The following is a 14121-nucleotide window of genomic DNA, read 5'->3' on the forward strand; positions in this document are numbered from 1 at the left end:
TTGCTGTTGTTTGAGTTGGTCATCTTCTAGACCAGGGGTGCACAACATACGGCCCGCGGGCCAGATCCGGTCCGGCAAAACTCTCGATCCGGCCCGCCAAATGAAGTGCTGATGCATTTTTAAATAAATGATGCTGTCACTTTAAATTCACCGGGTAATTCTATGAAATTGCGGCTGAAAAGTAAATGATGTAAATACAAGTTACTTCAGCTGTACCATGTGTTTGTCCAAACCAAGTACGAGTAAACAAAGAAAAGTGGATCTCAAACATATAAAATTTAACCCTGAATGGACATACAGGTATTTTTTTGTCTGGTGTGCTTGCGACCACATTAATCAGTTGGTGTCAGACCAACACATTTCTTGTAAGTACCTGATTTTATGTAACTGTATTTATGGCTGGGCGATTTTCACGATTAATTCTGTTGGTTAAAATGAACGTTTTCACATGATGTTAGAATGTGACAATCGCGATTGTTTACATACTTTATATTTTAATTAAAATACCAACATGTCACGAGGCAGAAACTGACCAGACGCTCGCGGAATATAAATCAGGGAACGTTTAATATTAAAAGGGCAAAAACAGTGTACAAGCAGCAAACGGAAGACAACAAGGATTATACACGGTAACGGTTAGATTTAGAAATAAGGAGACAAACACGATCGACAAAACTTCACAACGAGAGTAAAACAGAAGAGTTTAAATAAGATTCATGGAACCGAACACAGCTGAATTGAATCAAAACTCTGGTGAGCGCGATCAGGATTGGCTGACCGGGGACATGTGGTAGTCACGTGACAGTTCAGGGGCTCATGGGAATTGTAGTCCATATGGTTAGACGTGGAATGTGCCCCGTCCATCCACCCCACAGTCACAAGAAGACAAAATCAAAGCTGAGCTGAGTGCTTATTCGATGTCCCCCAGTGTAGATACAGATACAGACTCACTTATATGGTGGAAACAGTAAACAGGCTTGTGTTCCTTTTAAAAAACCTGTAAAGAACTGTTTGAGGTTTTGCACTTTTCTTATGCTGCACATTATTTAAAGTGAGTTGTTTGTGAGTTTTTTATATAAAGGATATAGCTAATTAAGATGTCTATTTTGTTCAAATTATTGTTAATTATTGTTATATTGTTATTGTTATAAAGTTTGAGTTAGGTGGTGCTGTTACTATTTTTGCATTTCTGCAGTCTTTTAAAGTAAAATTTTTCAATTGAATAAAAAAAAAAAAAAAAAAAAAAAAAAAATTGCAATCGCAATCGAGAATCAATAATACATTTGAAAATAATCGATTTTTTTTTTTCAATATCACCCAGCCCTAACTGTATTACAAATTCATGTGGACAGATCTGTAAAAATGAAATGTGTGGCCCTCTGGTTTAGGTGTTTATGTGAAATCGGCCCTTGGTAAAAAGAAGTTGTGCACCCCTGTTCTAGACCTTCATCAGTGGTCACAGGACGCTGCCCATGGGGCGCTGTTGGCTGGATATTTTTGGTTGGTGGACTATTCTTAGTCCAGTGACAGTGAGGTGTTTAAAATCTCCATCAGCATTGCGGTGTCTTATCCACTCATACCAGCACAACACACACTAACACACCACCACCATGTCAGTGTCACTGCAGTGCTGAGAATGATTCACCACACAAATAATACCTACTCTGTGGTGGTCATGTGGGGGTCCTGACCATTGAAGAACAGGGTGAAGGCAGGCTAAAAAGGTATGTAGAGAAATAGATGGACTACAGTTAGTAATTGTAGAACTACAAAGTGCTCCTATATGGTAAATGGAGCTGATAAAACGGACAGTGATTGTAGAAACAAGGAGGTGGTTTTAATGTTATGGCTGATCGTGTATAAGGTGGCCTTCAAGAAGAAAAACAAGGTGATTTTATCCCCAATGGTCCATGTTTGATTGACATCCACATCTTCCAATTGTAGACACTTTTGTTAAACAAGCCAAAAATGCTGCTAAATGTTCTGTGTGTAAAAGTGAAAATAAGTACTGTATTTATTCCTTTAGAATATTTGTTTCACAGTCTGAGCATTGTTATTTAGATAGCTAATTTAACCATGGTGCATTGAGACATACTGTATATTATTACTGCTTAGTTGTTTGAGAGGAGAAATGATGGTATCGGATTGGTATCAGTATCGGCAGATACCCAATTTGCAGTATCGTATCGGACATAAAGTGGTATCGAGCCAGCCCTACTCATAGGCACAAACAATTTTCAATAAGAAAAGAGAAAATGCGCCGTCTCTCTACAAGTGATTTGTCAGTGCTATTGTGAAGTCCCATGTGGTCACATTTCAGACAGTCAGAAAATAAAAAGATAAATCACATTTCACCTTTAAAAGCCAGCCATCAGAATGCAAGGAGAGTGGAAACGGGAATCACGGAGCGGGCGTGCTTTTTGAAAGCCCCCCAGTCCGAAATACGTCCGGATATGAGCTGTATATGAAAAGCTTGCTTTGCTTCTTTAGTGGAAAGCAGGTCAGCTGAAGCATTTTTGAAAATATCATCTCATCGCCACAGCACATACGTTTGTGTTTTCAGTGACATTTAGTGAAATTCATCCTTCAGACAAATAAGGAAAGGAAATTTGATAGCACGCACGGTTTTTGCCAGCTCTCGAAGTTGTAGATGTGGGTTTAAAATTGAAAGCAGATGAGCTGTATCATTCCGAATTAAGAAAAAAAATATTACATGTAAATGCTGGTGTTGGGTTTCGGATATTAACGAGTTTCATAATGTTTCCTAATAAATAGTAAACATTAATCCTGCCAAATTTTTTATCAGTCCAGCTGGCATTAATTTATTTGGTGGTTTCATTTAATTAGTCTTAATGTTTCCAAATAAAAATTATTTAAATCTAACACATTCAAATTGGTGTAAATATATTTAGTTTACAAATGTCAGGTTGTATGTAGCGCTAAATTCCTAAATCCCTATAATCCATGATACGGTTAGTTAAAATATACAACTCCAAATCAGAAAAAGTTGGGACAGCATGGAAAATGCAAATAATGTAAAAACACATTTCTTTATACATTTACTTTGACTTATTTGATTGCAGACAGGATGAACCTGAGATATTTCATGTTTTATCTGCTCAACTTCATTTCATTTATTAATAAACATCCATTCCTGCATTTCAGATCTGCAACACATTCCAAAAAAAGCATTTACCACTTTGTAATGTTGCCATTCCTTTTCAGCACACTTAAAAGACGTTTAGGCACCGAGGAGACCAAGTGATTTAGTGTTTCAGCTTTTATTTTGTCTCATTCTTCCTGTAAACACGTCTTAAGATGTGTAACAGTACGGGGTCGTCGTTGTTGCATTTTTCGTTTCAAAGTTCTCCACACATTCTCTATTGGGGACAGATCAGGACTGCAGGCAGGCCAGTCCAGTACCCGTACCCTCTTTTTCCACAGCCATGCCTTTGTAATGTGTGCAGCATGTGGTTTTGCATTGTCTTGTGGAAAAATGCATGGACGTCCCTGGAAAAGATGACGTCTTGAAGGCAGCATATGTTGCTCTAAGATCTCAATGTACTTTTCTGCGAAAATGCTGCCATCACAGAAGTATAAATTACCTTTGCCAAGGGCACTGACACAGCCCCATACCATGACACACCCTGGCTGTTGGACTTGTTGCTGATAACAGTCTGGATGCTCCTTTCATCTTTGGTCAGGAGCACACGACATCTTTTTTTTTCCAAAAAAGACCTGGAATGCTGATTCATCTGACCACAATACACGTTTCCACTGTGTGATGGTCCATCCTAGATGCCTCCGAGCGTAGAGAAGCCGACGCCGCTTCTGGACATGGTTAACATAGGGCGTCTTTTTTGCACAGAAAAGTTTTAAGTGGCATTTGTGCATGTAACTCTGTATTGTAGTGCTTGACAAAGGTTTTCCAAAGTAATCCCTCACCCATGTGGTTATATCAGCTATTGTTGAGTGGCGGTACTTGATGCAGTGCCATCTGAGGGATCGAAGATCACGGGCGTTCAGCTTAAGCTTGTGCCCTTGGCCTTTACGCACTGAAATTCCTCCTGATTCCTTAAATGGTTTCATGATATTATGCACTGTAGAGGGAGAAATATGCAAATCCCTTCCAAGCTTTCTTTAAGGTTCATTGTTTTTAAACATTTCAATAATTTTCTCACACATTTGTTGACAAACTGGAGATCCTCTGATCATCTTTGCTCATTAAAGACTCAGCCTTTCCTGGATGCTGCTTTTGTACCAAACCATGATTACAATCACCTGTTGACATCACCTGTTTGAAATTACATAATTATTTAGTTTTTTCACATCATTACTAGCCGTAAATTGCCCCCGTCCCAACCTTTCTTGGAATGTGTTGCAGGCCTGAAATGCAGGAATGGAGGTATATTAACATAAAACATCTTGGGTTCAAACAATCTGCAATCAAATAAAAGTCAAAGGAAATGTAAGAAACACTTCATTTTTATTAGTAATGCATTTTCCATACTGTCCCAACTTTTTCTGATTTGGGGTTGTAAATAAATGGCAGACATTACCTCAAACTTCAAGCTGATTAACCCTAAATAGCAGCAAGCAACCTGAAAATACTCAGAGCCAAGCAAAAAAGAAATAAAGTAGTATTTTTTTCCTCTCTCTCTCTTGTGTAGGTATAGAGTGAATACCTCATCTCAAAGGGTATCAGAAGTTGTGGCAAGGAAACGAGTCTGACAGGGAGTGGGAATCGAAACCAGCCAATTTCATGCAGGCTGGCGAGAGGAAGAAAACATTCCTTACTCTGCAAGAGAAGATTTTAAACACCAGTGAAGAAAATGCACTGGTAAGCTTCAGTTTCTGGTGGCTTGGCAGATTAAATGTTGATGAATTTTAATTTGGTTCATTTTAATGTTTGGCTGTGCTAATGCTCCAGTTCCCAAAGCTGATTTGTTTCCTGCTTCTAATATTATAAGGTTATTTTAGTTAATCTGTTCAAGAAAATAAGAAAATTATGCTCAAATACACCGATCAGCCATAACATTAAAACCACCTCCTTGTTTCTATACTTAGTGTCTATTTTATCAGCTCCTCTTACCATATAGAAGCACTTTGTAGTTCTACAATTACTGACTGTAGTCCATCTGTTTCTCTACATGCTTTCTTAGCCCCCTTTCATGCTGTTCTTCAATGGTCAAGACCGCCACAGAGCGGGTATTATTTAGGTGGTGGATCATTCTCAACACTGCAGTGACAATGACCTGGTGGTGGTGTGTTAGTGTGTGTTGTGCTGGTATGAGTGGATAAGACACAGCAATGCTGATGGAGTTTTAAACACCTCACTGTCACTGCTGGAAAATATCCAGCAAACAGCGCCCTGTGGGCAGCGTCCTGTGACCTCTGATGAAGGTCTAGAAGATGACCAACTCAAACAACAGCAATAGATGAGCGATCGTCTCTGACTTTACATCTACAAGGTGGACCAACTGGGTAGGAGTGTTTAATAGAGTGGACAGTGAGTAGACACGGTATTTAAAAACTCCAGCAGCGCTGCTGTGTCTGATCCACTCATACCAGCACAACACACACTAACACACCACCACCATGTCAGTGTCACTGCAGTGCTGAGAATGATCCAACACCCAAATAATACCTGCTCTGTGGTGGTCCTGTGGGGGTCCTGACCATTGAAGAACAGGGTGAAAGCAGGCTAAAAAAGTATGTAGAGAAACATATGGATTACAGTCAGTAATTGTAGAGCTACAAGGTGCTCCTATATGGTAAGTGGAGCTAAAAAAAAATGGACAGTGAGTGTAGAAACAAGGAGGTGGTTTTAATGATATGGCTAATCGGTGTACACTGCAACAGCATGTATGTCATGAATTAGTAGTCACTAAAAGGTTTGATCTCTGAATTACTTATTTTTCTTAGTAAATGATCTATTCCTCTACAGCAACAAGTAGGTGACTCCCAATATGTGTCTGTTGGACTTGATTAGGATGGTAGCACTGGTAAGACCTAAAACAAGGGTCTGTGCAGTAATGGGCTAAATGTTTCCAGCCAAAATAAATCATTTGTAGTAATTAAAGGTTTATTTAAAACATTTTGGTTATGCAAATACAGTGGTACCTTGTAACTCAACGTCCCCTAAACTCGAAATCTTTGAAACTCAACACCCTTCGTCAAGAAATTGAGCGGTTGAGCGGTGCGGTAAAGCGTCATCAAAGTGTGAACATGAGACGAATATGTGTTTGTGTGGAATAACCATCAAATCCACTCTGAAAGCTCCACATTTATCTGTGTTTAGCTGGATTTTCCTCCTGTTTCACTTTTAAACTTGTGTTATAGCTCGGGGTGCTGAGAAACTGTGAGAATCCATTTTTCTGGTCTAAAACCTCACTCGCTGTTTTCAGTACAATATGTCACGTTAAGCTTTGAGCACCAGCACACTCTATAGGAAATAACGGCACAGCCAGCACAACAATGGTTTTGCTGCTTCTCATGTGAATGTCCCCTTACTGAACTTACTAAGGAATACGGTATTCCAAGATCAAGCATCTCCACGATTAAAAAGCAAAAGTAAACAATAAAGAAATGCAGGTTTTATTGTATTTTTTATTGTATTTAACTGTTTCTAATTGTATTTCAGTGTCCTTATATTATATTTGTGTTATTTTCAGTGTACAAGCGGTAAAAACAACCCCATTATTTTACATTGGCCTAAAATACATGCAGTTCCACAGGACCTGGAATGCATTAACGGGTTTCCCATACATCCTTATGGGGAAAAAATACCTTGAAACTCAATGCCACTCCCAGAACCAACTGACGTTGAGTTTCAAGGTACAACTGTACTCAATAAACCTACAATGTCAGTTCTACCTAATTCAACTTCTAGCTAGTTCTAGGCAATATACAGTGTATCACAAAAGTCAGTACACCCCTCACATTTCTGCAGATATTTAAGTATATCTTTTCATGGGACAACACTGACAAAATGACACTTTGACACAATGAAAAGTAGTCTGTGTGCAGCTTATATAACAGTGTAAATTTATTCCTCCCTCAAAATAACTCAATATACAGCCATTAATGTCTAAAACACCGGCAACAAAAGTGAGTACACCCCTTAGTGAAAGTTCCTGAAGTGTCAATATTTTGTGTGGCCACCATTATTTCCCAGAACTGCCTTAACTCTCCTGGGCATGGAGTTTACCAGAGCTTCACAGGTTGCCACTGGAATGCTTTTCCACTCCTCCATGACGACATCACGGAGCTGGCGGATATTCGAGACTTTGCGCTCCTCCACCTTCCGCTTGAGGATGCCCCAAAGATGTTCTATTGGGTTTAGGTCTGGAGACATGCTTGGCCAGTCCATCACCTTTACCCTCAGCCTCTTCAATAAAGCAGTGGTCGTCTTAGAGGTGTGTTTGGGGTCATTATCATGCTGGAACACTGCCCTGCGACCCAGTTTCCGGAGGGAGGGGATCATGCTCTGCTTCAGTATTTCACAGTACATATTGGAGTTCATGTGTCCCTCAATGAAATGCAACTCCCCAACACCTGCTGCACTCATGCAGCCCCAGACCATGGCATTCCCACCACCATGCTTGACTGTAGGCATGACACACTTATCTTTGTACTCCTCACCTGATTGCCGCCACACATGCTTGAGACCATCTGAACCAAACAAATTAATCTTGGTCTCATCAGACCATAGGACATGGTTCCAGTAATCCATGTCCTTTGTTGACATGTCTTCAGCAAACTGTTTGCGGGCTTTCTTGTGTAGAGACTTCAGAAGAGGCTTCCTTCTGGGGTGACAGCCATGCAGACCAATTTGATGTAGTGTGCGGCGTATGGTCTGAGCACTGACAGGCTGACCCCCCACCTTTTCAATCTCTGCAGCAATGCTGACAGCACTCCTGCGCCTATCTTTCAAAGACAGCAGTTGGATGTGACGCTGAGCACGTGCACTCAGCTTCTTTGGACGACCAACGCGTGGTCTGTTCTGATTGGACCCTGCTCTTTTAAAACGCTGGATGATCTTGGCCACTGTGCTGCAGCTCAGTTTCAGGGTGTTGGCAATCTTCTTGTAGCCTTGGCCATCTTCATGTAGCGCAACAATTCGTCTTTTAAGATCCTCAGAGAGTTCTTTGCCATGAGGTGCCATGTTGGAACTTTCAGTGACCAGTATGAGAGAGTGTGAGAGCTGTACTACTAAATTGAACACACCTGCTCCCTATGCACACCCGAGACCTAGTAACACTAACAAATCACATGACATTTTGGAGGGAAAATGACAAGCAGTGCTCAATTTGGACATTTAGGGGTGTAGTCTCTTAGGGTACTCACTTTTGTTGCCGGTGGTTTAGACATTAATGGCTGTATATTGAGTTATTTTGAGGGAAGAATAAATTTACACTGTTATATAAGCTGCACACAGACTACTTTTCATTGCGTCAAAGTGTCATTTTGTCAGTGTTGTCCCATGAAAAGATATACTTAAATATCTGCAGAAATGTGAGGAGTGTACTCACTTTTGTGATACACTGTATGCCACTTTTCACCAACAGGCGATACTTTTATAAATTACAGTACTATTACAAATGGGGGACAAACATCACTGAAATGTTAAACCACTTTGGAAATCTGAATGAAAATCTCTTTATTTTTTTCCATTTTCATACCCGTTACTTCAGTGTCGTTGCTTGCATTTCTCAGTGAAATCAGAAAAGTAGAGCCAACTAGTCAAGACATGTGTAGACACCTACTGTGAGAAGATTCTCAGAGGGATTGATTGATTGGTGGCCGGTTCGAAAAGAAACCCGAGAGACAGATGTTGAGGCCATGTAAATCAATGACACAGCGGGAAGAAGAAATTGCAGTGACATTCCACACAGAAGCACAGAAGCTTTTGTAAATAACTTCAAGTATGACATTTCTCTCTGCTCATTGATTAAACTCGAACAGCTAATAACATTTATGATTTTTCTTATTCCATCCGTACTGTACTGGGAGCTCAACTCTCAACTGTCTATCATTGGCACAGAAGCTTAATCAGTAAACTAGCATTGGATTTCAATTATTTGTCTCATCTAATGGGTTGTCGGGGAGCAAGACGCCAGTGTGGAAAATCAGGTTTTTTTAAAAGCTTTTTTTAGGGCAAAACCAATACCTAACAAATTACTGTTAAAATCCAAAGCAGTAGTCATAAACCTGTTAACAATGGGTGTCGAAACACCTACATTTAGTCATGGGCAGGTGTCCAAATACTTTTGACCATTCTTTTTTTTTTTCCTCAAATGAACAGTATATATAGTAAATATGTTAAAGACATGTTAAAATGGAAAATCTAGTAAAAGAAGTGAAGAAACATACCAAGGGACCATACATCATACACATCACCTTAAAAGTACCCCATCCATAAGAAAGAAACAGGTCCCTAAATGATGTAATAAACATAAGTGTAACTTAAATGATAAGTAACATGGTCAATTTTGTGTGTATACCAGACACTAAGCCTGTTAGGACTGTGGATGGAATGCTAAATGCATTGAAGCTGTTGATGAAAGCTGTTCGAACAGGTTAAAGTGGCACATTTTCTGTTCTCAATTCTTTATAATGGGGTCGCTAAGTGGGTAGCACTGTTGCCTCACAGCAAGAAGGTCCTGGGTTCGATCCCGGGTGGGGCAGTCCGGGTCCTTTCTGTGCGGAGTTTGCATGTTCTCCCCGTGTCTGCGTGGGTTTCCTCCGGAAGCTCCGGTTTCCTCCCACAGTCCAAAAACATGCAGTCAGGTTAACTGGAGACATTGAATTGCCCTATAAGTAAATGGGAGTGTGTATGAGTGTGGGTATGTGTGTCTGCCCTGCGATGGACTGGCGTCCCGTCCAGGGCGTTACTGTGTGCCTTGCGCCCATTGAAAAGCTGGGATAGGCTCCAGCACCCCCGCCCGCATCCCTGATTGGATAAGCGGTTAAGTGAGTGAGTGAATTCTTTATAATCTCTGACGATTGGCATATGTGTTGTTTCGTAATGCTATGCTTATTACTATTTATAACGCAAGACATTTTAAAACTAATTACAACTGGTAATGGGAAGAAGAACCTTCAAAAATCAGTAATACAGTTATTCTTTCTAAAGCTTAAACAATCAAGTTATACATTTAAAAAGATGTACAAGAAGTATTTTACTTGATAATGATACTTAATGTTTGAAAATTCGATTTTTATAATTATATAAAATACATAACAGTATTTCCAAAGGGTAACACTGTGTGGTTAGACTTTGTATCTAGTTAGAAAAAAGGGGGAAATGTGTTTATTTGTTTGTTCAATTCAATCCCATTTTAAATGTATTTTATTGTTTTACCACTATGCTATCCCTGTCAAGATGGGGGGGGGGGGTCTGGTTTCCTCAAAATAACTGGGCACAATGTATTAACACAGAGACATAGCCAATCCAATTCACGATACACTCTTCGGTCAGATTTCAATTCAATTTGCAGCTGAATTCAATTCAAATTCATTTCAGTTGCTGCTTTTAAGGATTTAGTCAAAGGTGTGTTTAATGATACTTGTGTCGTGCGATGTTTCTTTCTTCTTTTTGCTTTCTTTTCCCCTTGTACCTCTCTCCACCTTGTTTTCTTCTTCTCACAAGTGCTCATTGGCACTTGACAGGCTGTCCTTGTAATAAGAACTTGTTGTTAATGTCTTGCCTGATTAAATAAGGGTAAATAAAATATAATAAAATCATCTGTATTTAGACGCCCAACTGGCCTAAAATCAAAAAGTCTGGCCCAAATGGGATCCCAGTAGTAATGGTTTAGCGTTATTTAATGCTGCTCAACCCAGCTGCCCAACATAATCATGTAAAGCAGAAATCCCCAACCTTTTTTGCAGCACAGACCGGTTTCATATAAGATATCATTTCACGGACTGGCGGGGGCAAGAGGATTTAAAATAGAAAAACTATAGGATGACGTCCAGGTGGTGCAGCGGGATATTCCGCTAGCACACCAGCACTGAGATTCTGAACTCCTCGGTTCGAAACTCGGTGTTGCCACCGGTCGGCTGAGCACCATCTGGAGGGCATAACTGGCAGTGCCTGCAGCAGATACTAATAAGCCACAATATTTGCAGGGTGGGGGCAGGACTATGTGTGGGCGGGTGGGTGGATCTTCATACACTGTGTAAGGACCCTGATTGGCGGAATAGACGCCTGTGCAGAATGCAGGGGCGAGAAGAGGCGTGTACAGCGACGTGCTCTCTTCGGATGCAATCGGGTATCCCTCAGCAGCGGAGGACAAATTGAGTGCGCTAAATCAGGAGGAAAATGGGAAGAAAATGTATATAAAAAAGAATAACTATTGAATTGAAAATCAGTGTCAACCCTTAGCTTTTTTCCATGCAACGAGACGCTGCTCCCACCTAGTGGTGATTGGAGACAATAACACCCAAGGAGCTTTGGAAATTTAATTGCTCTTGTAGCGATCTCTAATTATTTATTCGGTAATAAATGACCCACGGACCAGTACCGTGCCGCAGCCTGGTGGTTGGGGACCACTGTAGTGAAGCACTTTTCATGACACTCACAGACTAGTAAGTTTATTTTAAGCTATTTTATGTCACTGTCCTAATAAAGCTGTCCATGTATATTTCCTAACCCAAAAATCCATCAAATAGTCCTCCCACACTGAATCTGTTCCACCTCACATCTAATGCTGAGCCAATCTCTTCCAGTACGCTGCTTTTCACCCAGAGGGAAATGAGTTAGTCAGCGACAGAAAGCCGAGGTCAGGATGTCAGGCGAAAGTTAAACTGCTCCAGGAACCCTGCGCAGCACTAATGAAAAGTTTTACACTTCCCTTGCTCTGCCTCATGCACTCAGTATTATTTGTTCTCTTGAACGAGTGCAAAGGGAATATTAACAGCAATCAGCCACGGTCTAGTGAGTAAAACAGTACGATTGTAAAGGCCGGGAGAGAATGAATGGCAAAACATTAGCTTAAAGCTCTGTTTTCTGAATATGGGCTTGAGTGTCCCCAAGGGTATGCCTAATGAAGAATGTGGTACCGTCAAAATAAATAAATAAATAAATAAACATTTGTCATTTAATTACCTCAAGAAACATAATTTAAAAAGGTCTAATTTTCTTTCTGCCAAAACAAATTAGATGGCAATAAAATGGCAATGGCATTTTCACTGAAAGGTCCTGTTGCATGTAGGTTATCTAATAAACCAGTGCACACGAATCCAGGACTGCAACACTTAATCAACAAAAGTGATTAAAATCTATTTAAAAATGCATTTTATTCCATTCCATTAAGAGACTGTGGCAGCCTAGCGGGTAGAGCTTTGGGTTATTGAGTAAAAGGATGTGGATTGGGAGCTTGATTACATATATGTGTGTTTGTGTATATACTGTACATATACAACAATTAGCCATAGAATTAAAACCACCTCCGTGTTTCTACATTAACTGTCCATTTTAACAGCTACACTGACCATACAGAAGCACTTTGTAGTTCTACAATTACTGACTGTAGTCCATCTGTTTCTCTACATATTTTGTTAGCTCCTTTTCATGCTGTTCTTCAATGGTCAGGACCCCCACAGGACCACCACAGGTATTATTTAGGTGGTGGGTCATTCTCAGCACTGCAGTTACATTGACATGGTGGTGGTGTGTTATTGTGTGTTGTGCTGGTATGAGTGGATCAGACACAGCAGCGCTGACGGAGTTTTTAAATATCGTGTCCACTCACTGTCCACTCTATTAGACACTCCTACCTAGTTGGTCCACCTTGTAGATGTAAAGTCAGAGAGGATCGCTCATCTATTGATGCTGTTTGAGTTGGTCATCTTCCAGACCTTCATCAGTGGTCACAGGATGCTGTTCATGGGGCCTTGTGGCTGGATATTTTTGGTTGGTGGACTATTCTCAGTCCAGCAGTGACAGTGAGGTGTTTAAAAACTCCATCAGCGCTGCTGTGTCTGATCCACTCATACCAGCACAACACACACTAACACACCACCACCATGTCAGTGTCACTGCAGTGCTGAGAATGACCCACCACCCAAATAATACCTACTCTGTGGTGGTCCTGGGAGATTCCTGACCATTGAATAATAGGGTGAAGGGGGGCTAACAAAGTATGCAAAGAAACAGATGGACTACAGTCAGTAATTGTAGAACTACCAAGTGCTTCTGTATGGTAAGTGGAGCTGATAAAATGGACAAAGAGTGTAGAAACAAGGAGGTGGTTTTAATGTTATGGTTGATCGGTGTACATATATTTTATATACTGATCAGGCATAACATTATGACCACCTTCCTAATATTGTGTTGGTCCCCCTTTTGCTGCCAAAACAGCCCTGACCCGTCAACGCATGGACTCCACTAGACCCCTGAAGGTGTGCTGTGGTATCTTGCACCAAGATGTTAGCAGCAGATCCTTTAACTCCTGTAAGTTGCAAGGTGGGGCTTCCATGAATCGGACTTGTTTGTCCAGCACATCCCACAGATGCTCAAACTCAGTGGGAAAAATATTGATGAACATGGTCTGAGTTTTTGTATATTCTGTTTATCTAACACACGTATGAGCAGGGGAATGTGCAAAATGCTGCAGTTCATTGTTAGAATCATTATTTCTACATTTACATGCTACATTCTAAATCCTGTAAGTTGTGAGGTGGGGCCTCCATGGATCGGACTTGTTTGTCCAGCACATCCCACAGATGCTCGACTGGATTGAGATCTGGGGAATTTGGAGGCCAAGTCAACACCTCAAACTCGTTGTTGTGCTCCTCAAACCATTCCTGAACCATTTTTGCTTTGTGGCAGGACGCATTATCCTGCTGAAAGAGGCCACAGCCATCAGGGAATACCGTGTCCATGAAAGGGTGTACATGGTCTGCAACAATGCTTAGGTAGGTGGTACGTGTCAAAGTAACATCCACATGGATGGCAGGGCATAAGGTTTCCCAGCAGAACATTGCCCAAAGCATCACACTGCCTCCACCGGCTTGCCTTCTTGTCATAATGCATCTTGGTGCCATGTGTTTCCCAGGTAAGTGATGCACACGCACCCGGCCATCCATGTGATGTAAAAGAAAACATGATTC

The 14121-nt window shown here is 40.8% G+C and overlaps 1 protein-coding gene across 1 annotated transcript in view; it reads left to right on the forward strand.

Annotated features, from left to right (window-relative positions):
• The first annotated feature begins 278 nt into the window (after positions 1-278).
• gypc (glycophorin C (Gerbich blood group)) overlaps positions 279-14121 on the forward strand; it is a 78606-nt gene continuing 64763 nt past the window's right edge. The window contains exons 1-2 of the mRNA XM_063005550.1: positions 279-365; positions 4671-4840. Of these exons, the coding sequence (XP_062861620.1) occupies positions 4833-4840 (8 nt within the window). The 5' untranslated portion in view covers positions 279-365; positions 4671-4832. The remainder of the gene's footprint in view (positions 366-4670; positions 4841-14121) is intronic.

The sequence above is a fragment of the Trichomycterus rosablanca genome, chromosome 12 (assembly GCF_030014385.1).
Source record: "Trichomycterus rosablanca isolate fTriRos1 chromosome 12, fTriRos1.hap1, whole genome shotgun sequence".
Lineage (NCBI taxonomy): Eukaryota > Metazoa > Chordata > Actinopteri > Siluriformes > Trichomycteridae > Trichomycterus > Trichomycterus rosablanca.